Here is a 27,652-nt window from a genome sequence, read left to right as displayed (position 1 = left end):
TAGTAACTTTCATCGTAAGAGACAATGCCGTAAGAGGTTGGCCAGCAAAGACAAAGCCAGGCGGTGTGAAAATTCGGTCAGATCATTAAAAGAAAAACCCTCTTCACCTCTACGGAGTGGGCTTTTTACGACCCTCAACAAATGTCGTAATCAAAAGAGCTAGATCCAAGGGTGACTTATCTTTTTTTTCGGGGCACTAAACGAAGGCATGTTGCAAATGAGAGTCATAAATGGTAGGAATCAAATGAATAGTTGATCATTCGCCGACTCACAGTAGATCTTAGAGCCGCTTTGATTTACTCAGATGAGCGTGATGAAGAGATGATTGTTCAAACAATGGGCTGGTCGGAGGATACGTTCTAAGAACATAAAGGATTTGGAGGACAAAGGTCGGCGTGAGAATCGAATAATAATTAACAACGACAGAACTTGTCTAGTTCCTACAATTATTGGTATTTATTTTTTGAGTAATAGATGTACTAATATTTTATATTATTTAGATTATAGTATGTTTTAGTAAAGTATATAGAGTAGAGTATTACACATAAACCTTCATTAAAATAAAAATAAAGCTCTTTTCTTGTCATTCAATCATAGGCGTAGGCCCGAGGGGGGGGGGATTTTGTGACTGATTTTTTGCTTCTTCTTCTTCTTCCTCGTTCTCATTTTTTTTGGAGTGATTTTTTGCTTCAATTTTGTTTATTTTAGGTGAGATTTTAAAGGTCTCTTGCCCAAGCTAACCCCCCCCCCCCCTTGAAAAAAAGTCCTGGCTACGCCCATGCATTCAAGAACAATAAAAAAAAACACATGCTAAAATGAAAATATGCTTTTTTAATGTGTGAAGAAAAGCACGAATTACCTTATGTAACAAAGCTTTAGTATGTAATTCTATAAGTGGTCGTAGGCACCCTTTTATGCAGCTCAGTCCAACTCCCGCTCCATTCATATGCACGACTAACAACATCCCTTAAAAAAGTTTTTTTAGCACCTACAGCCTTGAAAATATCACCCCAGTCTTCACTTTTCTTTTCATCTAAACCTTCTAATTATTACCCTCCCCCAATCGGCATAAACCCACTAAATCAATTACTAAATTATTGTAAATTACTGACGCCTGAGCAAACATTAGGCTACATTCTAGATCTTGAAATATTCGTAAACCTATTTAAGTTAAATGATATTTTTGTAAAAAAAAAAAAGGTCAAGAAAAGAAGTAACAATAGTGATCAAAATAATAACCATTTTAATTCACTAACAAACAACTCTTTACCTCACCACCCTCTTTTCTTCAAACAATTAAAAATATAGATTCTGAAATAATATTCCGCGATTAATAAAAAAAATGTTTACGTTGTCAAGGGGCGTGGTCATTTAATCATTTGACAAATGAATGACATTTATCGTTTTCTTTTATAATTCTAATTTGTGGGTTTTTTTTAATATAAAAAATATTATGAAATAATATAGATCAATAAAACATCTAGATTCTAGATCTATCTAGATCTAGATATAAATCTAGAATTAGACTCTAGTAGATCTTCCATTCTTGAATCTAGACATCTCAATATATCAATATAGAATTAGAATGAGTCTAGTTTTTGTCCACCTAGCAACGGAACGGAACAAAAAAAATCATGCGAAAAAAATGCACTTTCTTATTGGGACATTTAAAGTGTGTATTTTTTTTTTTCAAATATATTTTTTAGAACAAATCGTTTCTAAGTTGCATGACGCAAATAAAAATGTTACACACAAATCAAAGCTAAAATAAAAAGCTTTCATTTCACGTGAAATAATGAACGTTGCTACTGGTAACTCTCTCCCCATTGGCTGTTTTGAGCGAAGCGGGTCATTTGACTGGCTGCCTCGTTTCAACAATAAACACTGGGGCTACTTCATAGAGTAATTGAGGTTCTAAGGCAAATTTTTTTTCCACTTCTTTCTTGTGGAGCACGAATCGTAAGTATAAAGGCTACCTCAGTCAGATGGACTGGTCATTATTCGTAGTGTTCGAGTAGGGATTCAGCAGTATTATATTTCGTGGAACTTAGATTCTAGCTCAGCTTGGAAAGTTATATTATAGATCTTGATTTTGTAGACTATTGCTCTTTGTGGAGTTTGTAAAAGCAAAAAGTGACTATTCTAGATTGTGAATATAAAATTATAAATTTGAATTCGAGGTATTTTGGACTCTACACATTTGTTCATTAATTCATTCAGTACAGGATTATTCACATTCAGTCACAGTGACATTGATAACACAATATCATATAAGATCTAGAATTTATAGATCTAATATTCATGTTATAGTTTATAGATCTAGTCTTACAAATATATAGATATAGAGTATAGAGGGTCTAGATTAAATCTAGATCTCTCTCTACTCTTCTACTAGATTCTATATAGACTCTAGATCTACTAGACTAGAACTGTTAGAACATACTCTTAATCACTAATCTAGTCTGACCAGTCTAGATCTAGAGATCTTAATTACTAAGTAAACCAAGTTACTTAGAACTTAGTGTTCTAGTTCTAGAATAGATCACAAAACTAGACTTATGGTCTAGCTAAGTTACTGAGCTAGACCATGAGACTAGTTTTGTGATCTATTCTAGATCTAGTGACTGTGGGTCACTAACTATAGTAGACTCATAGACGTATAGATCTAGTCTATATTTAATAATCTCAATAATCAAACCTAGATTCCATATCTAGATCTAGTAATAGTAGTAGACAGTCTATATACTAGTATATTATTAGTATAGGATTATTTAATATAGATCTAGACCTAGATTCTAGATCTATATGTAGTGTCTAGTCGTTCTAGTTAAATCTAGATTATAAATCTAATATAGTCAATAGTTTAGTCTACTAAATTGTCTAGAATAGATCTAATCTAGAGTTTACAGCTAGACAGCTAGACTAGATGTGATGTCTAGGTTTATTCTAATTCTTAAATATTAGGAAAGAAATATTATATACTCTCTAGACAGTCTAGATATTATTAGTATCTAGATCTACAGCCCTACAGGGGTTTACTAGATCCACTACTGAACTGACTGAGATTCTAATATAATTTAAAATAAATTTAATTTATATATATAGTAGTTCTAGATATAGATCTTGAATCTAGATTAATCTAGATATATACATCTAATACAAGAAATCTAGATCTAGACTAAGATCTAGTGACACACTAGTGTCTAGATCTAGTATCTAGCTAGATCTAGAATCTAGATTAATCATTGTATGTGTGTATGTCTAGATTAGTAGATGAATCTAGTCTAGGTCTTGTTCTTTTTCAGCTTGCTCTAATTTAAAAAGTGGATTTTATTTCAAACTTGTTCAATTTTACATTGGGATTATCATTTTAAGTTTTGTGACATCTTTTTTTCAACATTGTTCTAGTTTTAACAGTCAAGATGTCTCTACATGTTCGTGGTAATGCAAGAAATATTGGCTTGAAAGAAAATCAGAATAGAGCTAAGGATGTTTCCCAGAAACCAAGCACTAGGCGTACAGCTTTAGGAAATGTAACAAACCAAATTCGAAAGCAACCTCAGCGGATCGCTAAAGACAAGGTAAATAGATATATGACAATACAAATAATCCAGGTTAATAATTAGATCTGGTTACTGGCCAGGCATCCCAATTTCCCTAGAAAGTCAGGTTGCTAGTACACTAACCTAGGTATTGCATACCCAGAGATTACATTAGAAATGTGTAAGTTTCCCATCTTTTTTTTTTTTTGACTTGTGGATCAGTCAAGACAAGCTGATAGGTTATCACTCTTTCTTCCTTACAATTTCATGAAAATGTTTTTTCATTTTGAATTTTGTATTGGTGGCAAGATAACTGAACATTCGATATGAAGTAGGCTTGTCAGGTACTAATTTCTTAACTTTATCTATTTAGCATTCTGTGCTTCCAAGTAAAGCAGGATTCAGTGGTCAAGAAAATGTGCCACCCCCTAATAGCCAGAAGCCAAGCAGCTCGGGGATGAGTTTTAATATTTTTGAAGATGCTGCCCCAGCTCCAGCTAGACCTTTGACTACTGTTAGACATGAAGCTCAAATTAAAGAAGAGTCCATGCTTGACCAGGAAAACTTGATTCCAGAAGAACCCCTGGTTCTCAGAGACATAGTGGCTGGATTGAATAGAAACAATGCCTTTCCTGCTATTGCTCGCCAACTTCAAGTGCCAGACCTAGACGGTAAATTTAAAATTTTAATTTGTAATTTAAGTCTTTATAATCTTGTTAGCATATTTAGATTTATACACACACACATATATATAAATATCTGGCATTGTTTCTAGGTTCTCCTATGTTGATAGACAGTATAAAAGAAGATAGAGAAGCTAGTATTTGCAGGCCTGATGAGTTTGGATTAGATCCCTATAATGATGACATTTACAACTATCTGAGAGCAGTAGAGGTAACATTTTTCTCATTACTTGGGAAAATGGTGCTTAAAATGTAGGCCTTGATTTAATTCCTAATTTTAAAAAATCTATTTGGTATTAGTAATGCCATTTAATGTCTAATGACACCAGAAACAATAAAATAGTTTTTTTTAATTCAGTTTTATAGCAAATTTTCCTTTTTCATTTTTTAAAATAATTTTTTAAGTTCCTATAATTTTAGGTTTACATAACATTCATTGAAGAAAATATGTTCTTCTTTCTTGATTAAAGCCTGCAAGTAGACCAGAGAGAACATACATGAGAAAGCAAACTGATGTAAGCACTTCAATGAGAAACATTTTAGTGGACTGGTTGGTTGAGGTAAGATAACTTGACATAGTCTTCTTTGTAATATATTTATCATACATGAATTCATTAGAGAAAAGGATTCAATCATGGATGTATTATTTTAAGGTTGGTGAGGAGTACAAGCTTCAAAGGGAGACATTGTTTTTGGCTATCAGCTACATTGACCGCTTTCTTAGCCTAGTTGGAGTGCACAGGCCCAAGCTTCAGCTGGTTGGGGCTGCTAGTATGTTCATTGCCGCGTAAGTCTTTTCTTGTCATTTCTTGAATGCCATCACATGACAAGCTTTTGTTAGAAAAGTATGAATAAAAAAATTCCTGTATTTTTTTTCAGTAAATATGAGGAAATCTACCCACCTGATGTGGCTGAATTTGTTTACATTACAGACGACACATACACTAGAAGTCAGGTAAATAGGCTTGTGTCCTATGCAAAGCTTTCCAAACTTGTTGCAACACTTGGTGGCAATGGCATTCAGTTCACAAGGATGTTGTATATATTACAATTCTGTGACAAGTGTTCTGAATCATAAAACCAGTTGGACTTAGAGTTTAATAGAAACAAATTTGATTCTATTACTCAAATCTAATGTTAACAATCAAATATTTTCTAGTGCTTGTTCAAATATTTACTGATTTAATACACATCTATATAAAATTAGTGTTCATTGTTTGGAAAGTTTTGATTACCAAATAACTCTGTTAAGTTGTTCTTACATTTGTTTACAATTCTTTGTCTTGGAAATTGCCAATGATATCTAGTATATCTTTCAGGTACTGAAAATGGAAAGTGTGATTCTAAAGCTCTTGAATTTCAAAGTGGCTGTACCTACCATTAACTGGTTTTGTGAGCGCTTCCTTGATTTGCTGGAAATGACAGAGAAAGCAAAAAGTCTTACCCATGTATGTATGGCTTGTATGTTGGTTAGTCTATTTTATAGTTAATAGTAAGTTGTTTGTTTTTTTTACATTAAAAATTTTTTAATTTTATTTTCAGTTCTTGACAGAGCTATCGCTTATTGAGGTTGAAGAGTTTCTGGACTTTAGGCCAAGTGTGATTGCAGCCAGTGCAATTGTTTTGGCTAGGAGCACTCTGGATATCAAAGATCCATGGGTAAGTATCTTAATTTAAAAATATGTTTTCACATAATTCTAGTTTTGTTCAAGTACTAAAGATAAAATAATTGTTATTGACATGTTTTTACAGCCTGCTAATGTGGAGAAATTTAGTGGCTATTCCTTGAGCAGTCTCAATGATTGTGTTCAGTGTCTGTTTCGTCTTTATTCAAGAAAATCTACCATGCCTCAACAAGCTGTTATTGAGAAGTACAAACAAGAAAAGTAAGTTCTCTTTGAATTTTGTTCTTTTTCTTTTAGTTACTGGTCTATTTTGCATTTTCTCGTCTTTTTTTTTTATACATATGATTTACATGGTGTACAAGCATTCTTAGGGTATCGAAGAACAATTCTTTACATTAATGCCTATACAGTTTATACTGCGATGTATAATCTTCACATCTTGATCATTTCATTTGTATTTCACATTAAAAAAGTTAATTATATATGCATATTTAAATGGCTCAAATATACCTACCTTTTGTAACATCCTTTTATCTAATATTCTCTGACCATAAACTACAGAATGCTATTTTTATCACTGGCTTGAACCAGACGTTTTCTTCCAGTAAAGCATTACAAAATAAAAAAACTAAAACTGAGACTTTCCTTTTCCTAAGTCTTGTACTTGTATTCAGCACAACTGTTGTAGTGTAACTCTTTCAGTGCTGCATTACTCTCAGCGAGTAACTTTGCTAGTGCTGGTCAGTGCGGCGTTACTCTCAGCGAGTAACTTGGTTTATGTTATTTATTTCACATTATTTCACTATCTTTTTTTATGTTAAACATTTTATTTCTTTTTTTTTTTTTTATTTACGGGATGTTGGACTGTTCTTTGTTTTGATAGTAAATTCGATGCAGTACCGACGTTTTAAAAAAAAAATAGACATTATGTTAAGGGTTCCTCTTTTTTTTAGTTTTATTTCCAGGGACCTGAAAAATGTAAATACTATTTCTTAGTGCATTTGTTTATCTTTTATGAAATTTGAAGTGATTAAATGTGTCAAGTAAATCAAGCATTGTGATTTTTTAATATTTATGGATTAAATGTTTAAAAGGTTAAATCTTTCAGTATATCAATTTTTTTATGAATTGTTTTTCTTTTCCCGTACTCAGTTTAAAATTAATGAAAAATATTTTTGTTTGAACAATTTATTTAATTTATGTTACTTTTGTAGCCCATTCATTTTCCTTTAAAATAAAATCAAATATGTTAGATTATTTAATAAAATAAAAAAGTTAGTAGTTGTTTTAGTTACTCTACCCCCCTTGAAAATTTGAGTTCGTTCTGGAAAACTCCATTTTTCATCAAAATAATTCGCATCAAAAGAGGATATGCCTGTAAAGACAGTTCAGTTTCAGTTCAGACTTAGAGAAAGAAAAAAAAATTATGCCCCTACCTTTTATCTGCCAGTTTCATGTAAAACCACTCCAAATCAATGTAAACACATGAGCGCAGTTATTTGCAAAGCTAAACATGTTTAATTCTGATTAGTTTTAGATTTTAGTCATGAAACAGTAAGCAAAAAGCATTACACCTGCATAATGACCATTTTGTAAAATAGCGAAATAGCTGTCCACTCGTCTGGTTTAGCTTTCTGGTACATACATTTTAAAAAATTCCAGTCTTCAGGATTTGGACTCCGGTTTGGAAGCCAAGCATTTATAGCTCAGCCACCATGCCTCTGGTAGTAGTGTATAGTATACAATTTTTTTTATTTGGATAAATTGTAACCTTTGGCATTGTCTTACCAGGTTTCAAAGAGTTGCATTAGTGGAGCCACCAGCTGTACTGGCTATTCATTAAAACCAGATCTTAAGACTAGAGAGACTGCTGATCCCTGATTTCTGCACTTATCTACTTGTACAAATCCGGGAATTGACTCAAACAAAACTGTTTTATTTCATAACAAAGGTTTGATTACATTTTATAAGTTACTTATGAGATTATCAAAAATGACTTTCTTAAAAATGTACAAATGAAAACTTGTTTGTTGAGTAAAAATGTAGCTTGGGTCATTTTGGATGTTGTAAAAGTAGATATTGTGATACGAAATAGTGCAATATGTTTTAAAGAGAAGAAAAAAATTTATATTTTTTAAGAATATTATATAAGAGAAAATGTTTTTTAAGCAATTTAGGGAACTTCCTTTATATATTTATATAATTTTAGAGATTAGATGATTTGGATTGGGAGGTTTGAAAATTTGCAAGGAGTCTTAAAAAAAAATGCTTTATACAAGATTCTTTGGGATTATGGAACTATACTGCAGTGGCTTGTTTTTCTTACTTGCTTTTTACATATGGGCTGAGTATGTCCTCATTTTGTATTCAACAGTAATACCTCAACTTTTAAAATCAAAATTTTATGAACATAACGAGTTCAGAACTTGGTTTGCCTGTTTAAAGTATTTACTTAATATTTGGATCACAAATTAGTCTAAAAGTTATTGCTGTTTATTTGTAAGTTTCTGTTAACCTTCTGAAGACGATGTACAAATTTGAATGATCAAACCTAGATTATTGTTTGTTGTAGACATACTGAGCCCTCGAACAACTATTTTGAATCCATTATATAATTAAGAAATTTGTAATTTTATACATTAAAAAAGTTTTAAGTGTGAGTATCAGCCAGTTTACCAATTTGGTGCTGGTTGACCAGCTTTCTTGGATTTCTATTTAATTAAATCAATTTTTAAAACCAATAACAGCTTTGGGAAATCTTATCAAAATTTGAATTCAGTTTTGTTTTAATTTTTTTCATTTCAATTACCGTTTTAAAAAATGTTAGCACAAATTTTTGTTAGTGTTTACTAATTTCTTGTTTGTTTAGATTTTTTTTACTGTAATTACATTTTTATGAACCTATTTCTAATAGCAAGTGTTTTATAAACCAGCTTTTCCAAGCAGGATTTTTTGATCAAATGTTTTGGATTATTTTAAAAGTGCCTTGGTTTAAACAATGCATTACAGTGCCTTACTCAACTGTTACTTCCATGTATTACCATAGTGTGTTCAAGATCAGGCAGCCTTACTGTACAGCCCATTAGATTATCTAATCATTCATTTAACATAGCTCATTCATTTTTATCATCAAAATATTTTTATATGAAATTTTTATTATTCATGTATATTTTACCTTGATGTATATTTTACTTTTTCTCACAGCCTTGGATCTATATCTTGTTACTTGACACAACTTTGCACTGCTAAATCTTTCCTTGAAACTGTTGTACCATATCTCTATGTTGTATCTATCTTGTATTTTTCTGTATCTGTTCTAATTCTCTTGTACTTTATCCCTAATTTTAAAATATCTTCTCTAATCTTTAATACATCTATTTGTTACTGTAATTCTGACAACTAACAAGAAACATCTATTCATAATGCATTTCTCCATCTTGCTGTCACTAGTAAGCGTAAATAAAAATTAAATTTCATTAATTTATATAACTTATAATCCTTAATGTTCTTTCTGTCTGTCACTGATTAACTTCAAAACCAGACTGTGTTATAGTCCTTAATGCTTTTCTAACCTTGCTGTCACTGATAAACTGAACCAACCAGACTGTGTTATATCCTTACTGCTCATCTCACTGTCTGTCACTTAGTCTTAGCATGACTGTGTTATTGTCTTTTAGTTAGTTTTCCTGTCGCTGATAACTAGTAATTCTTGTCTCTACTGTCTGTCACTTGTAATCTTGTTATTTAAAAAAATAGCCTGTTACTTAATGTTACCATCAATACTTAGATCATTTCTTCCATTGAAACAAATTGCATTATTGAGTAGGGTAAAAACATAATGCATTATATAAGTTTAGGAGTTACAATTTATTGTATAGAACTTGGGCTTCTGCTTTGTATAGCTATCAGGTCAGTACCAGCTGAAATAATTAATTCACAACCGCTTCCATGGCTAATATATAGCTTGCATATTACCCAGATACATTCCATGGTAATTTTACTGGCGTATAGAGTATCCTGTTTCATTTAACATTAATTTTACCAGCTTCAAAAGTTTCACTGGCTTATAAATGTGATTACTGGCCATTAGTTATGCAAAGCAAGTCGAGTTGTATAAAATTGTATAGTAGAATCATTAAGTGTTTCTATTATTATGGTGTGTTGAAAGCGCGGTGTAATGTTTGTGAGTATTGTATATAGTGTACAGAACTATCTTCTGCTTCAAAGATCTGCTAAGTATCCGATCCATCTTTTGTCTGGCTTTTGATCTGCTCTTAAGATCTGTCAATATTTATTACTCTAGTTTTAGAACCACCAAGATGTATCTATTCTTTTTATGGAAATGTATATTTTTTATTTTACTTTTCCATCTCTAAAAAACCTCCTAATATGAAGACCACAATCATACACATTTCTCATTTTCATCACATCATAAGGGATGGCTTATAAACATACTATGCTTAACATGAACAAATATCTTATGTAGGAATTTGCAAAACATGATGGTACTTAAAAAAATTAAAATCAAATTTTTTTGTACATGTAATTTTTATAACAGGCTTTTTTTAGCCTTTGTATTTACATCCCACCTGAGCAAAATTATATGCATTTTATGTTTATGTCCACTTGTAATAGAACATTTTTAATGAAATATTTGTCTTTTTAGACAAATTTGATTGTTGATAGCTTTTTTTTTTTTACCAATTTATTTTAGTCTCTGATGTATTGTAGACAATTAGTTCAGAGTAATTCTTCTGCCTCGACTTCGTCTTTTATACTGAACTAATCTTCTATGATATTGTCAAAGAATTTATTTTTAAACTTTTGTACTAATAAAAGTATTTAATAACAAAATGTTTTGTAGAGTTTCTTAGCTTAAAAAAAACAGCTAATTTTCTTCAGAGCTGGGTGTATCAGGATTTAATTAGTTCTTTATAAATACAAAATATGAGGACAGGAAATGGTAGACGCTTTCCATGCTAGTTCATGTTCATTGCTTATGCAGATCATGATGATTTAGACTATCAACTTGAATTAGTGTTTCAATGGCCCTGGAACCTTCCTATAGAAGAAAAACTATATGGTGAACTGCCTGATCTGGAAACCACTGTGCAGTTGATCTCAGCAGATAGAGGATTACTTGTCAGAACCTTTCATAAGGAAGATAAAAACTTAAACAATTCGCTTGGGTATGTAATGGTTGTACATGCTGATATTTTGCCCTTTGTGTAAATCACATACTATTATTGGTACATTAATTATACAAACAGCTTGACCTATTACCAAGATTGATGTAATAGCTTTAATAGGATGACGTGGTGCACCCAGAAAATTTTAAAAGCTGAAATGTGTGACCCTTCAAAAATCTTTTCAAAATATCTAAATTAGAAAGGTTATTCATACCAGTAATTTTAAACATGGTACGAATTATGTAAACACTGATGTAGAAGTTATGCTTGGACTACGCCTGTGTTAACATTCCAAATTTGTATACCATGACAGATGTCAAACACCAATTTAAAAAAATAATGATGAAAATCAGATAGGTTTCTATAGGTCTTGTTTCACTGGATCAATGAACTTAGTATAGGCAAGAAGTAACCTTGAGATATAGAACCAGAAATATTTAGTCTATAGGCTCAATATCACTCAACACAGCTTTGTAAAATATTGCTTACACTAATTAAAAATAATGCTAATGCCTTATAAAAAAGGTGTTTCGTTATTTTTTTAACAAGCCAAACTTTTAAATCCTCTGCACCAGTGACTTTTTCCATAAGGAGTCCTAATGTAGCAGTACTAAAGCTTCTGGTAAAATAACTTTGGAATTCCTTATTGGAGTAAAAAGTGAAGTTCCCTTTTCAGACCTTGCAATCTATAGGGTAGATAATGTCAGGGTCATGTTTCTTTGGCCAATGGTTAATGAGCAGGTTATAATATAATGTTAACTGCACAACCAAAGGCCTTTACTTTCCACAACTAAGTCAGATACCCATTCAGTTGGGTGCACTCTGGGGCACCCAGAAATTCAAATTCCAAGTCTTCACCTAGATTCAAACCCAGGACCTTAGGTTCAGAAGCCAAGTGCTTAACCAGTCAGCCCCCCCCCCCCCTTTTTTTTTTTTTCATTTCTGCTTTTATTATTAGCAATTACTTTCCTGAGTGAATCCAAATTTTCAACCATAATCAATAACAAGAAAATGTTTTAAAAAAACAACAAAGCTTATATTAAGCATAGTGTATCAATTAGTTTGGGTCAGTGGTGTAATTAAATGTGTAATAGATGTAAACTAACAATAAAAAAACAAACAGTATTTATATATAAAAAAAGGTGGGAATTACCTAAATTTGCAATATCATAAGCCAACATTGTAAACACTCTGCTAGTGAAGTTCTTAAGAACATATAAGATTGTAGAGTTATGTATTGTTTCTAAAGTTTCTTTGTCCTTCATATTTGTGTTCACTAACATTCAGACAACAACCTATAAAGGGGACAAATCAGCTCATACCGCTTCTTCAGTCAAGTACAATTTCTTTCCCTTGTTTGAGATATCAAATTAAATAATTTCCAAGAGGTTATTAACTAATTGGTTAATTTTTAAAATTGATTATTGTATTGTCAGGCAAATGAAATAACTGAGAATTTTCAGCTTGATCCCAGATTAGGTGTCAGAGAAGCATGTACAAACTTTTTACCAGAGTGAGTTCATATAAGCTTTGTAAAAATTATTTTATTTTTAAAATATAAAAAGCTGTTTACAAAACCCAGCAAGGTTTGAATATGTTCAGTACAAAACAAAGGGTGTTGTTATTTGATAACTTAGAAGTTCTTTCCCCCCTTTTACATAATTTCTAGTTTTATTGTTATTTTTAAAAAGTAGAAAAAAAAAATTTAATTAGAAAGAATTATTTGAATTATTATAGCAGTGAATGTTAACAAAATATTTAGTATTAGAAAATAACGGATTCATCAAAGAAAAGTTGCAACACTATATGCATAGGTTTGTATTTGTAAATTAGAATTACCGGTATCAATTAGGTCTGTATGAAATAATTTTAGTTTGAAGGATGGTCTAAAATCATTAGCATAAGTGAAATTATACAAACAATAATGCAGATTTTAAAAAAAATAAATTTATTTTGAATAAAAAAGTTATGATGCATCCAAAACAACTTGACATTCTTCTTCACTGCTCTCTCCATCTGTGAATGTAAACAATTAATGAAAATATTAAAAGTTGCATTGGATTTTGTTTTTGCTAAAATATAGTAAGATAAAGCAGTTTCATCTACAACAGTACATATAGTTGGGCAATAATTTGAATAAGCCTTACTGTGATTACTAAAAGTCAAGACAAAAATGAACACATCTTATGTCATCTATGTAATATACATATATGAGCATTTATATAACATACATGTGTTTTATTGTATTGTGTGTAAATACACAATACAATAAACCTGGAACCACTTTAACAATCATAAAGCGTCTTTTAGAAGTTAACTCCCTTGGATTAAAACAAAACAAAACAGGGTGCAAAGTTGAATTTTTCTTGCTGTATGTAAGAACAAGAGAGTTATGTATGTCTAGATTGTCCACTGTGAATAGAAACTTTATTGTCATCATATTGATTTCAAATTCTAGTTTTGAATTTCCTTTTATTTCCAGTGATTGTTAACTTGGTGTTGGTCCCATTGATTTTGCTCCTCCAAATTTGTCATGTTCACTCTCCCTACTTTGTGCTGGCCACTTACATTGTATTCCTTCCCATCAATCCATCTATGATTATCATCTATGATTATCATGTAAACTTTATTGTTTGAGCTCAATGATGTAAGTAAGAAAAAAAAAATCAACATAAAATGTTCCAATGTAATGTGTCTTACCCAACTCAATTAGTTCAGGTTTGAATTTTGTTGACTTTTTGCTCTCAGCATGATCATCATCACAAGTCAAATCAATCCACTTGCTAGGTCCACCATCTCCAATCATACCCACTCCTTTGGCCTAGAAAACAATTTGGTGTTACAAAATAATTTTTGTCAGGCTATAATTAGAATTATTTCCCTAATTTGTACTTTTTAATTATGATCTAAAGTCCATTAAATCAATGAGAAAGAAAATCTTGCCTATGTTGCTGCATTTGTAGAAATTAATTAAACTTATCTACAAAATATCAAGACTTTCTTTGAAAAGTAATTCATTTACACAAGGGAGTATTTAAAATGTTGGATTTTAAATGAAGACTAAAAAGATCAAGGTCAGATTGATTGAATTTAGGAATTTTTTATTCCAGTGTCAAATAAATGTCTACCTAATTCTATGATCAACATGCCAAGGTTTTTAAAAAAGCGATTTCTGTGATCAATATGCCAAGATGTAAATAAATGTCTAGTAATTTTTATGATCAACATTTAGGAACATGAAGGCCTCCGGTACTCAGGACAATTGTAAACACTGTTGCAAATATTATAGTACCAAGATAAATGCTTCTAGTGCTAGTGTGATCAGAACTGGTCGTCCATTTTAATTTGTATGCTTTACAATGCTAGCAATAACAATACAGATATCACACCACATGATAAAGTAAAGCAAGCAAATTAATGTGGATTTTGAAAAATAAAATTTAATGTTATGTGTATTCAAAGTTTATTGAAGTTAAAAAAAACTCACCAAAATTTCCACTTTCCTGGGGAATAAAAAATATTTTAATTAGATTGATTTGATAATTAACATAAGACTGTCAAGTAAAATATTTTTTTAATATGACTGCTAGTAATTGCAAGTGATTTATTTTATATAATTAATTAATAAACAAAAATAGTTGAAACAAAAGCATCTCAGAATTGAAGCTGAAAAGAAAATAAAACAAATATGGCCTAATATCAAGATTTACTGTTCTAAGTTAGTCAGATAGAAGCAAAATGTTGCTTTGTTAAGTATTTATATTAGAGCACACATGTTAGTCGGCAGTACTTGTTTTGAAATCACACTTTTACCTCTCTTCAGATGCATGCTGTGTAAAACTTTCACTCTCCTCACTGTCACTGTCCATTGAACTGGATCCATCTTCTTCTGACTCCTCCATAGCCTGACTGACTGGCACATCTGTCACAGGCTGTTTATTTGATGTGATTTTCTCCCCAGAAACTAGTTCTGCAAACCCATGCTTTTCTCCCTTTAACCTGAAAAAATTTTTTGACTTCTATATATATATGATTTATATATAAACATTCAGATTTTATTTTTCATAATTTTGTAACAATTGTAATGAATTTAGATATATGATAAAATCTAACAACACACAAAAGTGGCAAAAATGAGAAAGTGATTCTTTTCCTTTTCATATGTCTCCATGTATTATAACTACCATAATTCCTCATCCATGGATTTTTTCAAAGGCAGCTATAGCGCAGATATTGAGGGAAAATCCAAGTGAACGGTGAAAGATGAATAACCAAAATATTTCATTAAATCCTTTAAAAATTCATAAAATTCTCCAATATTTGTTGCTTTTATTAGCCTGTTTTAATTATAAATAATGTATTTGTTAGACTAGGCCCCAAAAAATTTTTTAAAAATTTATTGTGTGTAAATTAAAAGTAATTTTCTTTAAATTGTAACAATTATTAGTTCTATCTCAAAAAATTTCTAGAATGACTGTTTAAAGCAAACGATGGTTATGAACAGTAGACCTACAAGGAGGGATTTAAAAGCTTGAATGACTAAATCGACTTTTAGTTTAAGAAGTCAAGTAGTATTCTTTGGTCCAGGGCAGTAAGTAGTATCTTTCGTCTGGTACGGACGGTAGTAAATTAGAGAGTCAAGTAGTAATTTTGAGTTAAGAAGTATCTTTTGTGCTGTCGAAGCCAGTGGTCACTTGAGACATGTATTTCTAGTAGTTATTACTCTGTACTATTATTACTGAAGTATTTGTTACCCGCTGTGATGCGGACGTTACTTGAAGTCTATTTTGGAGGATTTGACATGTTGGATATATTTGATACAGCTGTTATGCGGATGTGACTTTGTTTCTTATTGGATCATGTAACTGCCAAGAAGTGCGATATTATTATTGTCATCAAATAAACTTTATATTTTGTCTGCCAAAGTGGATTTAAGTCACTCTGTAATATCTATGTTTGTCACGTGTGACTCCAGGAAGCACGAACCCAGCAATCTACGACATTTGCGACACATTAATAGTAACCAGTCTCATGTGTAATATTATAACACCACGTCAAGAGTCTCTTTGACAACTTGTTAAATATATATTTTTTTTAATTCTACTGCGCAAAACTCATTCTCACTGTATTTTCTTTTTATAATGTATTACCTTTGCATGAGGGTGACCTATATAAAATAGATATTACTGACACTCAGTAATAGGAAAAATACTATATAATTGTATAATTCCATAAGATGGAACACTGAGTTTTTATATTAATTACATTTTTTTTATGTGCCAAATTTCAGCTTAGTAAGATTCACATATAAAACATGATGGAAGTTTTAACTGTGATATTATTTCAAACTCATCATTTCTTTTATTTAATGCATACACTTTTAGTCTACTGAATAACTATTTGGAGACGCTTTTGTGCCTTAATATTATAAATTGTGATCAAATTAATTAAAAATGGAGTTGTCATTTTATTGCATTCCAGTATTTTCTATTAAAACTGCAATGCGTTTCAAGGAGTTTCCTGCTTAATGCAACATACACACATTATATGTAAAATAAATAATAAAAAGTCAAACAAGTTGAAATTAATTATCTCAACTTCAAAAAAATGTCTCACCTTGCTTGTTTATCATTCTCCAGGGCTTGAAATATTAGTTCAGTGATGACAGTCACTTTGGTAACAGCTATGTTTGAACACCTTAAGACCTAAGACACAAATTGATAGAGATAAATCAATTAGAGTCTCAACACCCAAAGCAGCAGAGTATGTCCTTTGCTTTACAGACAACAGCTCCTACAGCCAGTACCAAAATATTGCAGGTGAGTCTTTTAGACCAGAAGAGATGCTGTAACAATTTGGACAGCAAAGTAATGTTAAGTAATTTCAATAAGGTGACTTACCAATAAGAGCAATGTTGAATGCAAAAGCAAATTTGACAGTTTAGAATAGGAACAATTGAGTACATTAAATAATAAGGTTGACAGTTTATCCAAAACTTAACACCGACAACATTGTTACATAAGACAGATACAGGGACTACATCCAATTGTTGTGATTAAAAGTTATCTCAATTCTACTAAACTCTTATGTCTATTTTATAAGTTGCATTTTGAAATGGCATGCCTGAGGTTTGTTGTAAAGTTCTACATAAGTGAACAGAGGACTCTTAATACACAAAAAACTCATTCAACAGACATTTTACAGCAGCAATCACTTGTATGAGCTCAAAAACATAAAATAATTGTGCGTTACCTGTTCTTTCAGTAACAACATTTGACCAGTCACTTGCAAGGTGCATATTTCTCTGTGCTTGTTCATCCCTATGACCATCTTTCCTTCCATCACTTTTTCTTCTTTTTCACTTGGGTCAACAAGCATGTGTTTACTTGACATTCAAAACAATGAAATAGACATTAGTTTAATAATAAGTAGTAAAGAAACATAAAGCTACTAAAAAATTTAAACTAAAAAAAAAACACCAACACACACACACAAATGCTACAAACTAAACTATTCCAACCAATTACATTCTTTCATTCAAAAAGTGAATTTTTAATATTTTATGTAAATGTAATACTATTTAAAAAATTAAGTTAAAAGCAAACATCAAATTTCTCATGGAAGTATGTACTGAATGTACTGACTTCTTCTGAGACACACTGAAATGAAAATCTGATATTTTGACTATCATGCAAATAACAAAATAAAAATAGTTTTACAATAATGAATAAGCATGACAGATAATATATAATAATAGCAGCACTAAGGTACACCTGTACCTAGTCACTAGTAGGTGACGGAGCAGATTTGGGGTCCATGGTTCAATCCTCCTCTGGGCTTATTTATATATTTTTTACCCTCTTCTCTCAATAACCTTGGCACCTAAGTGCTGCTTTTTTTTCATATGTTACATGGCATGTTTATTCATAATTTGTCGCAGCACTAAAAGCTTCAAACTCTATTTATGTTTACAATAATGAAAAACATTTTATCTTGTATTCATTTCCTCCACTCTATTTAGGAATCAACAAAAGAAAATCTTTAAAAAAATGAGTTTTAAAGGTAGTGAGAAAGGAGAAAGATAAAAGGCTGTAAGAAAGGAGAAGGATGATGAGTTTTAAAGGTAGTGAGAAAGGAAAAGGATAGTGAATAAGAAAGATAAAGTGAAAATTGGTGGATAATTTCAACATCCTTAAGCTTTGCAGATTCTTTTTTAATTGAGGTATAGACAAGGCAAAGATTAATTGTATAGATTAAACAATTCTAGTCTTTTAATTCTTTATCAGAGTATTTTTTGTTGATCTCTTCTATTTGTTTATTCAGACAGGTTACCAGCCCCAATTCAAAGCTTACAATGAAGAAAAAAAAAATATTTTAAAATAGTTACCCTTGAGAGAAAAATGTGAAAGAAACTAGTAGAGGAAAATGATGAATGCTCAGAGGAACTGGAGTCCTGTCTTCCATTGAATGCTGCACAAAACAAAAAAAAACATAACTTTGTTTTAACCTGATTTTTAATGTCTCAACCTAAGAGACAAACAAAGAGACAAACACAGACACACTGACACAACAGAAATAAAAACTCTTACGATTCTGATCTCTTCCCCTTGAACAGTAACATCTGGACGCCTGAAAAGGAAGCATACATACACATCAGTCAAAGCACTATTGAGATGACTATTACAAAACCCAAACTTGTACTTAAGGTGAAACTATTTACAGTGGTTTCAGTGATGTAGCTAGGGTGGGGGTGGAGGGGGGAATTAAAAAATCCCCCTAGGCCCCCACTTGAATGCCCCCCCCCCCCAAATAGCGTTTTTTACATTAAAAATTAAATATTACGCAAAATGTAGGGGCCCCCAAAGAGGTCAAGCCCCACTGGCCCCCAAACTAGCTATGCCCCTTTTTAAAAAAAACATAAACCATTCATTGAATTTAGATTTGTAAGCACCTGATGAAAGTAATTGTTTTGAATGGCTATTACAAAGTTGAAATTGATATGCAGTTGTGACTGAAGAAAACAAAAAAGAATGGGAGTGGAAAGGAGAGTATGAAGAAGATACATGTAGGGATGGGTCAATGCTAATGGTAAGTACATTAAGGCATTCTGAAGTCAAGTTACAAATAAATGAAGGTGAATAAATGTTATGGTGTCCACCAGCACATTCCACACTAGTGATAAACAGAAATTGAGACCAGCAAAGAGAGACAGTTGAATAAAGCTAAGTGAATAAACAGATCTAGAACTTATTTCAATTGCTTTGGAAGCAATTGTAACGAATTTATGGGAAGCAACTCAATAAGGGATCTAGGTAAAAGATGATATTTATTGAGGAGATAACAGATATAAGATGACAATAAACATAAATGTTCTTCTTTGTTATCAGGTCTTCTAGCTCTGGCCTATGGGATTGACTGGTGCCTCTTATGTCTCCATGTTCCTACAGCATTCACAATCTCGCCACTAACACAATTTCCCAGACAAACTTCCTGATCAGACAACACACAAAGAGACCCAATGCTATTTCTCACCTGCTGGCCTGTCCACCAGTGGATCAAACTAAGCTTTAAATCTGTTTCACCATTCACATAGCTGGAATCAACTGTCTCTCCTTGCTCATCTCAATATCAGCATATCTATATTTGTGTTGAACAGTGTGCTGGTGTGCACCATACGCTTCTGCACAGTTTTCCTTATTTTTATTTTAAAGATACTTTCTTTTTGTTGCTTTTGTATAGATTATGTGTATATGCAATTTAAATAGTAGTTTCTTTTGTTTCAACTAAACATTTGTTTGCAAACATCAGGGGGGGGGGGGGGAGGGGGGGAAACTGCAAACTTTCATCTCATTTCTATGAGATATCTAGTCACTTCCAACTGAAGGAGGCCATAGTATTATTCTAACCAGCATTGAAATTATTAACTTGGAAAAATTGGCAATGAAGAACTCACCATGGTGTGCCACTATTATGGAAGTGGCAAACTCATGTAACTGCTCCGATGCGAAAACGACCCTCCAAAGCTTGCAAAACTCTGATTCCTCTTATATTAAAAATCTCAGAACAGCACTTACAAAGCTCAACAACAACAGCAAAAAAACTGTTATTCAATGGATCCCAGCTCATATAGAACTAGAAGGAAATGAGAAGGCTGACACACTCGTCAAGAGTGGGAGAACTAACTCACTAATAAACTCTGCACTCTATCCAGAAGAATTGAAGAAATTAATTGTAAATAAAATAAATGAGAAATGGACGAGCTCTCATGCAATCACAAGAAAGATGACGCTTACTATAAGCTATCCCGACAAGACCAACGTCTAATCTTTCGACTCAGGACCGGACACAACAGAATGCGACAACACATGTACCGGAAGATCAAAATTGGAACCAGTGAAATCTGCCCATGTGGAGTATCACCAGAGAATGCAGACCACGTCCTCCAAAACTGTTCTCTTTACCAAGAGGCCCGTATAAGACATTGGCCCCAAATCACCCCAATAGAAAGAAAACTATATGGAGAGCTCCCTGATTTGGAAACCACTTCGCAGTTAATCTCATGTATTGGTCTAGTCATCTGAACACTCCAACATAACAATGAGAACAAAGAAGAAAAAATGTAACTGCTACTTTATGTAGTAAATAAGCTTTTGCAAATAAGAAATAATTTTTATAAATAATCTATATTAGAATTCATATTATTAATCTTATATCACCCTACCTAAAGTGTGCTAATGCTGATATGGCTGCAATACTTGCACAGTCTAAAATATTGCCCTCATGGTTTAGAACATGAATGTCCACCCTTATATGCCAAGCCTGTGGAGTCAACAAAAACAACGTGTATGTCTATATTAAGTACAGAAAGACGTGATGAATGAGACAAACAAATGTTAGAGAAAGAGAGGGTGGCCAAGAGAAACATAGAGAAAATGTAAGGGCGAAAAATTCAACAAGAGTGGTCTAACATTTGAACAGGATGAGATTATAGCACTAGACAGAACCAATCATACTTGCTTGTTGATGCCCTGTGCTCAATATCGCTATTAAATACTTAATGAAGTGTTATTTTTTTTATCTAAAGCATACTATTGTGAAACAAAAACTGACAAAAAGGGCTAATATTACTTTGAGTTCAATATTGTTAAAATCATTACTGGCAAATTTTCATACATATATATTTATTAATATAGTTTCCCAACAATAAAAACTAGACACTTGGAATCATTACCATATCTAAAAAAATTTTTAAGTTTCTTAAAAAAAAAAAAAAAAAAAATTAAATATACATACATCCTATGCATATCCATGTGTCTAGCAAGTCCAGGATCTTTATTAAATATTAAACTACTCTAATAAGTCATTAGTTTTCATGGCGGATTCAGTCAAACCATTTGATGCTTTAATGGCACTAGGGAAGATGGAGCACTTGTGGGAACTCGTCCTAGCATATATATTAATTATATATGGAAAAGGAAATGTCCCTTCATCTTTGTGTCTTTCTGAATATTTTATTAGATTGTGTTTTTGTATGTTTCAATGTTTTGTGTATTATTGCTTCTGAACTTTATTAGTTTTCTGTCAAATGACTTTACACAGTAATAATCAAGACCGTTAGAACATCAATATTTAAAGGTTTTTACTAACTGGGAATTAATCTATTAGGTGGCTCCAGTTTTAGATACAGAATTTGAGGGGGATACTTGGGTCCACCAAGCACTGATTTGTACTAGACTATAGAAATCTGATGAGATGAAAAAGGAAATCATGCCTATTAAAATGAAAGATTTGAGCCTCTCAAGACCTCACTGAGAGTTAGCATGATGATGATTGTGAAGGTTGCATACTAGCTACATTAAACAATTTCTTTTAATAGAATGAAATCTTATTCTAGAACCTTCACAGCCGTTAGGATTGTACCCTCACCTTCAATGAAACCTTATTCTAGAAACCTTCACAGCTGTTAGGATTGTACCCTCACCTTCAATGAAACCTTATTCTAGAAACCTTCACAGCTGTTAGGATTGAACCCTCACCCTCAATGAAACCTTATTCTAGAACCTTCACAGCTGTTAGGATTGTACCCTCACCTTCAGTGAAACCTTATTCTAGAACCTTCACAGCTGTTAGGATTGTACCCTCACCTTCAATGAAACCTTATTCTAGAAACCTTCACAGCAGTTAGGATTGTACCCTCACCTTTTCTCCAGCAACAATGCAAAGAGATTCTAAGTCCATACAGCGAGATTCCTTAAGACATCGTTCCATTAGCCTAGACAACTCAACTCCTTCTTCTGATTGCCTGTTTAGAAATGTAGTTTGTTTTTAAACTTATTACTTGGTTACATATTTTACCTTATTTAGACCACTTTGTTCCTATTATTGCTAGGTTACACATCTTACTAGACTTAACCAACCTTCCAGCTTCAAATGATGGACAAGCCATTGGTGACATCTCCACATTAACAAAGAGCACTCCATCGTGAGGACGTGTTTGTTTTGGCTGACCTACTTCACATGAGACTTGTGCCAAAACTCTGGAATGAAATTTCTGGTCTTACTAATATCATATACATTTATTTTTTTATTAAAAACATTATCATACTCAAATGGTGTTATTAAATGCATTAAACCTGTTGTGTTATGCAACTTTACAGTCTGATATTCAAAATTATAAAAGAACCATAATGGAGTCAAACCTATGAACTACTGAAGACTAAGACTGTCTTAATGATAGTTATTGGAAATTATATGTTGTTGCTTTGGCATAATTGAACAAACAATGCTAAGTAATAGAGTTGGACTCATTTTATTTTGTAATTCCAAAAACTTTTGGAGGTGGGGGGAGGGGAGAGGAGGATTTAATAATAGTTCCCATAAATGAAAGTTTTTACCTTGTTTTGCCCAGTTCAACATGACAACATCCAAGACTGACTCCAAAAGCTATTCTGATGTCTCTATAGTCATATGCACTTCTTCCATCTAGTCGCTTTTAGGAGCATGAAAGAAATGATTTCAAAAGAAAAGAGCAACAAAATAAAAATAACAGAAAATGAAATGTTTTTATATATACTATCAAAGAATTGTCAATGTTTCCTAAAAATCAATTATAACTGATATAAAATTTAAAAGCCTTTATTTTTTTTTTTAAATTTACAATACTTTTGTTTATATCAATCTCATTCTGCAATTATAAATACATGTACATAAATTTATTAACATTAAAATTCTGTTAACTTTCATTGTAACATGATGTGTAGATATTTAGACTGTAAAACAATTGTAACTTTCAAGCTTTCGCAACAAGTAATCATTTTTTTATGTTTATGTTTTTATTTTGAAAAAAATAAAATAACTAAACCTACTATTTAAAACTGAAAGTATTATATGAAATACTAGACATATTTTACCCGCGACCTGCGGGTCTTTATTTGCGTATTACTGTCAATATAGTCACTGAGAGTGTTTTTAAAACATTTAAACAAAATAATAATGTAATAAATAAAGCGAATGTGTAAATGTAAAAATAGTATGAATGAAGCCATCAAATCAAAATAGCTAATCTACTTAAATGCAGCTTTTCAAATTAAAACATTTGCTTGTAGGACTACATATATTTGATTAAAATTTGAAATGAATACACTTAATTTTTATTTTCATGTGTTAAAGTATAAAGTAGATCTTGAGGTAGACATAGATCTAGATTAATCTAGAGTTAAAAATTGGCTTTTATAGAGTTCATTCTGTGCTGCCTGAAGGCTTTGCTCTGCGCATGTGTGACCTTTTTTTCATGAATGAATATAGGCCTATCTCAACACGGCTACGCAGCTTTAACGAACAGCGAACGAATGTATTAAAAATGCTTTAGAAAAACAAATTTGAATGTTAATTTGATTAAAATATGAAATCAATGGACTATAATTAGTATGTTCATGTGTTAAAGCATAAAACTATCTTTGCGAAAAGAAGTTTTATCATCTTTGAGCTCAATAACAGTTTTAGTCCTAGATCTAGGAATAGACAAAGTAGAGAGATGTGTTAATGTGTAACCATTTGGTAATGTCTAATTAAAGAATGTGCATCGGGATATCTAAATTTGAAGATATAAATAACGAATTAATGTAAAAATGCTTTTGAAACACAAATTTGAAGGTTAATTTTATTATATAATGAAATCAATGGACCTTCTTTTGTATATTCATATGTCAAAGTAAAAAACTATCTGCGCAAAGTGTATTTCTTAAAATTAGATCTAGATCTAAATCCTTTCGATCTTTTCTCATGTCAACATTGTAAACATGGCCTAGATCCATAAAATACTATAGCTGTAATAGAGTTGGTCTTTTTTTTTTTTTGAGGGTCTTAAGTTTGTTTTAGGGCTACAATACATAAACTACGGCCTAAGTTGGTACCCAAGGAACATTTCTGCCAAGTTTTATCAAGATTGGTCAAGCGGTTTTGATTTCTTTACAGGGACATACATACATACGCCAAACATTCTGCTTTATATAATAGATGTTATATATATATTAAAACTGAACAAATAAAAAGTTTAGATACTTACTTTATGCTGAGCAATACATTTAAGTATAAATTCTCTCTCACAATTTGAAAGGGGTGTTTCTCGCATTGTCAAGACTGTTCAACTAACTGAAAGTCAAAGTGAAAAGGAAGTCATGTACAACCAATACTCTTAAGCTTGAGACTGAAAGGTTTTTCCTAGGCCCCTCATTTTGGTACACTGACATTCCTTTTATGCAGCACCAAAAATGATTTTAAAAGTTATTATTTTTAAGTATTATAGTATAATTTTTTAATTATTGATGCATTTTGTTGTCTACGCATCATTTATAAGGAAAGATGTTTCCATGTTACATGACATGTATGGATTATATATTTTAAATACATTACAAAACAAAAGAATTTAGAAAATACATCTAGATCTAATTTATTTTTATTTACTAACTTGTCTTCAAGTTTTAAGAGAGGATTCAACAATATTCTGTAATTTTAATATGTTTTGCATATAAGAAGTTAAGTTATCAGTCTCAATACTATTTTAGATTGAAATCCGCAACGAAAGTGAGCAGGCCTAGGCAATCCTTGAAGAGGTCAGTCATCACATCTGTGAAGCTGAGGATACTGAGAAAACTGCTCAGAACAAGTTCGGTGAAGAGTTGAGTTTGAAGCCCTATGCTCCCCTGGGAGTTGACAGGATTATTTAAGTCAGAGTCAGAGTCAGAGCTATAATCTATATTATATTATATTTTTCATCTAAATTTAAAATATTTATAGATTTTATATATAAATAGCTTAGATTGATAACTAGATTAAATAACTAGATTATATGACTGTATGAGATCTCAATTTTATCATATTATTACTATTTATTATAAACAAAGACAAGCCTTTTATTATTATTATAAATAATTATAATAATTTAAAATATTAATTATTATTATAGATCTAGATTCTAGATGTTAGAATCTGTTAGAATAAATTCAATAATTATAATATAGAGTAGATCTATATATAAGTCAAACTCTATCTAGTCACAATCTAGTGATTCTTAGTCTTAAGTCACTTAAGTCTTAACTTTAACTAAGTCCCTAAGCCCTAACTTAGTAACTAATAACTAAGGCTAAGCCCTAAGTCAAGTACCTAAGGCAAGGCAAGGCTAAGCGGCCTAGACTTAATTAACTTAAGAAGTTTAGTTAAGAGTTAATAAGCTGAGTATCTAATTACTAACTTAGACTTAGTTCTACTAATTACCTAGTAGTAGTATATTTTTTATACTAGTCTAATATAGATCTAGAAATTTACTAGAATTTTAAAATTTTATTTAGATCTACATCTAGATCTATCTAGATTAACTATAACTAAGTCACTGTTTCAGTGTTTGTTAGTGTTACTGTCTCAGAGTCAGTGTTACCTTAATTTTTAAAAAACTTAATTCTAAATCTAGATCAAGAAATCATGAAATGACACTTTCACTTGACTTGATAATCATAATCTGATAATGATTTAAATATTTTTAAATGATTCGACTTGAATCACTACAATTTTTTTCTTTTTTAGTTTTATAAATTCAAGATCTAGACTCTAGAATAGATCGATTCTATTCTTATAATTATTCTAGATCTAGATCTACATCTAGAAATCTAGATTAGATAACTGACCAACAACTTGAACAAGACAAAAAGTTTTACCAACAAATAGATCTAGATCTAGATCTATAACTATAATAGTATAAGTATATATCACTGTATGATTGTATGTATATAGATCTATGTATAGAATTATAATAGAATAGTATATAGATCTAGTCTATCTATCTAGACTCTAGATCTAGTTCTATAGACTTCTATAGCATATTTATGATTGTATTGACTATTGTTGCATGGAGTTTTGATGTGCTGTACTGTAATAATCGCTGTTTAAAATTGCAACACACCTATTCGCAGTCAACTGGTAATATGGCAATACGGTTATTGCCAGTCGACGTCTTCTAACGAGCGTTGAAAACGAATGACAGAATGCTCATTTGTGGTTGCTGCTAAATGCTTGACAGCAAAATATTTATAAATACTTTTTAAAAAAAGAGAGAAGGGGGAGGGGATTCCGTTCAAGCGAAAACTAAAGCAAACAAAAAAATGTCTTGGCTAGTATGGGGATCGAACCCAAGACATTCGCGTTATTAACACGACGCTCTAACCAACTGAGCTAACCGGCCACTGTTGTGTGAAAAGATGTCACATTTGCTTTATGACCCGTACGCTCGCAATTTTCTCTCCTGCGAGTTATCGAATAAGCACATTTACGAGGTAAACCTAGAAAATGCCTAGATCTATATATACATATAATTCTCTTCATGGCTCAAGAGTTTGGACACGCAAGAAGTAAAGGAAAGATCACTCTTTTATTTCTGCAAGTCAGACGGACTAGAGTTACCCTATTTAAAAAAAGAGGTGGGGGGGGGGAGAACAAGTAGGCCTACAGTAGTATTCACCCGTCACAAAATAGCAGGGCCGAACTTAACCGTTGTGACCAAGAAGTCATGGAAAGATCACTCTTTTTTATTTCTACCCCACGTAGTTTTAGTCACTAAATAGCAGGGACGGACTCAACCGTTGTGGGGCCCTATGCAAAACGGATTTCGCGGGGCCAAGTTTGGGTAGGGATTCGAATAATAAGTGAAATTTAAGAGTTTGCATTCGAAAATAAATTCGTCTTAGCATTTTATTCATTCTTTACTATGTACACAACTACTCTACAAGCATCGCGTGTAGCGAAGTCATACAGTATATAATAAAATGTGTATTTCTTAAATTGATCACGCTCAATAGCAAGAATTAGCAATTGTTTCAATCTATCTACGAGAATTGTTGACTTCAAGTAATTCTTCATTAGTTTGGGGCGCGAGAAGCTTCTTTCACCAGATTACACAATTACGGGTAATGCATAATGCCGTTTTTACTTATCGCGAGTAGGATTGGCGTTTTCCATATTGAATGACATTTTCGTCTATATATTTCAGGAGATTTGTTTGATTTTTCAAAAGATTTTTAATAATTTCCGCAGATTTCCGGGAATTTTCATATATTTTGCAATTT

General features: G+C 31.7%; 2 protein-coding genes and 1 non-coding gene across 9 annotated transcripts; 1 reads left to right on the top strand and 2 right to left on the bottom strand.

Annotated features, from left to right (window-relative positions):
- Positions 1-1,804: 1,804 nt before the first annotated feature.
- On the top strand, positions 1,805-10,197 carry LOC106061643 (G2/mitotic-specific cyclin-A-like). 2 transcript variants are annotated; one of them, XM_013219825.2, is made up of 11 exons: positions 1,805-1,959; positions 3,409-3,581; positions 3,916-4,213; positions 4,318-4,436; positions 4,696-4,785; positions 4,879-5,012; positions 5,105-5,180; positions 5,545-5,673; positions 5,768-5,884; positions 5,978-6,111; positions 7,642-10,197. In XM_013219825.2, the coding sequence occupies exons 2-11, from the start codon at positions 3,423-3,425 to the stop codon at positions 7,691-7,693; spliced, it is 1,308 nt and encodes a 435-aa protein (XP_013075279.1). In that variant the 5' UTR covers positions 1,805-1,959; positions 3,409-3,422; the 3' UTR covers positions 7,694-10,197. The 2 variants fall into 2 exon arrangements, with proteins under 2 accessions (XP_013075279.1, XP_013075280.1); XM_013219826.2 differs by lacking the exon at positions 1,805-1,959 and adding an exon at positions 1,982-2,180.
- Positions 10,198-12,966: 2,769 nt separating this feature from the next.
- Positions 12,967-26,457, bottom strand: LOC106061644 (exosome complex component RRP45-like). Of its 6 annotated transcripts, none has more exons than XM_056038720.1 (14): positions 26,249-26,457; positions 24,604-24,689; positions 22,934-23,028; positions 22,457-22,576; positions 22,239-22,341; positions 20,761-20,858; positions 18,629-18,668; positions 18,427-18,509; positions 17,292-17,424; positions 16,656-16,744; positions 14,853-15,038; positions 14,527-14,542; positions 13,740-13,860; positions 12,967-13,055 (listed from the first exon to the last, which is right to left on the bottom strand). In XM_056038720.1, the coding sequence occupies exons 2-14, from the start codon at positions 24,667-24,669 to the stop codon at positions 13,006-13,008; spliced, it is 1,200 nt and encodes a 399-aa protein (XP_055894695.1). In that variant the 5' UTR covers positions 24,670-24,689; positions 26,249-26,457; the 3' UTR covers positions 12,967-13,005. The 6 variants fall into 6 exon arrangements, with proteins under 6 accessions (XP_055894695.1, XP_055894699.1, XP_055894700.1 ...); XM_056038724.1 differs by lacking the exon at positions 26,249-26,457 and adding an exon at positions 25,972-26,046; XM_056038725.1 differs by lacking the exon at positions 26,249-26,457 and adding an exon at positions 25,863-25,937.
- Positions 26,458-26,698: 241 nt separating this feature from the next.
- Trnai-aau (transfer RNA isoleucine (anticodon AAU)) lies at positions 26,699-26,772 on the bottom strand. Its single transcript has one exon. It is a non-coding gene; the product is annotated as a tRNA-Ile (tRNA).
- Positions 26,773-27,652: the final 880 nt, after the last annotated feature.

This window comes from Biomphalaria glabrata, chromosome 8 (assembly GCF_947242115.1).
Source record: "Biomphalaria glabrata chromosome 8, xgBioGlab47.1, whole genome shotgun sequence".
NCBI classification, from domain to species: Eukaryota; Metazoa; Mollusca; class Gastropoda; family Planorbidae; genus Biomphalaria; species Biomphalaria glabrata.
Note: the sequence above shows the minus strand (reverse complement) of the source record. Positions and strands in the feature narration are given on the sequence as shown.

Bases quoted from the DNA above. Each gene is read 5' to 3' on its own strand.
- LOC106061644 (XM_056038720.1), bottom strand. From the start codon at position 24,669: ATGCGAGAAACACCCCTTTCAAATTGTGAGAGAGAATTTATACTTAAA. The intron at 22,342-22,456 runs GTTGGTTAAGTC...ATTTCTAAACAG, and splicing joins CCATCATTTGAAGCTGGAAG to GCAATCAGAAGAAGGAGTTG. The intron at 20,859-22,238 runs GTGAGGGTACAA...TTGACTCCACAG, and splicing joins GCATTGTTGCTGGAGAAAAG to GCTTGGCATATAAGGGTGGA.
- LOC106061643 (XM_013219825.2), top strand. From the start codon at position 3,423: ATGTCTCTACATGTTCGTGGTAATGCAAGAAATATTGGCTTGAAAGAA. The intron at 4,786-4,878 runs GTAAGATAACTT...TATTATTTTAAG, and splicing joins TAGTGGACTGGTTGGTTGAG to GTTGGTGAGGAGTACAAGCT. The intron at 6,112-7,641 runs GTAAGTTCTCTT...TTGTCTTACCAG, and splicing joins GAGAAGTACAAACAAGAAAA to GTTTCAAAGAGTTGCATTAG.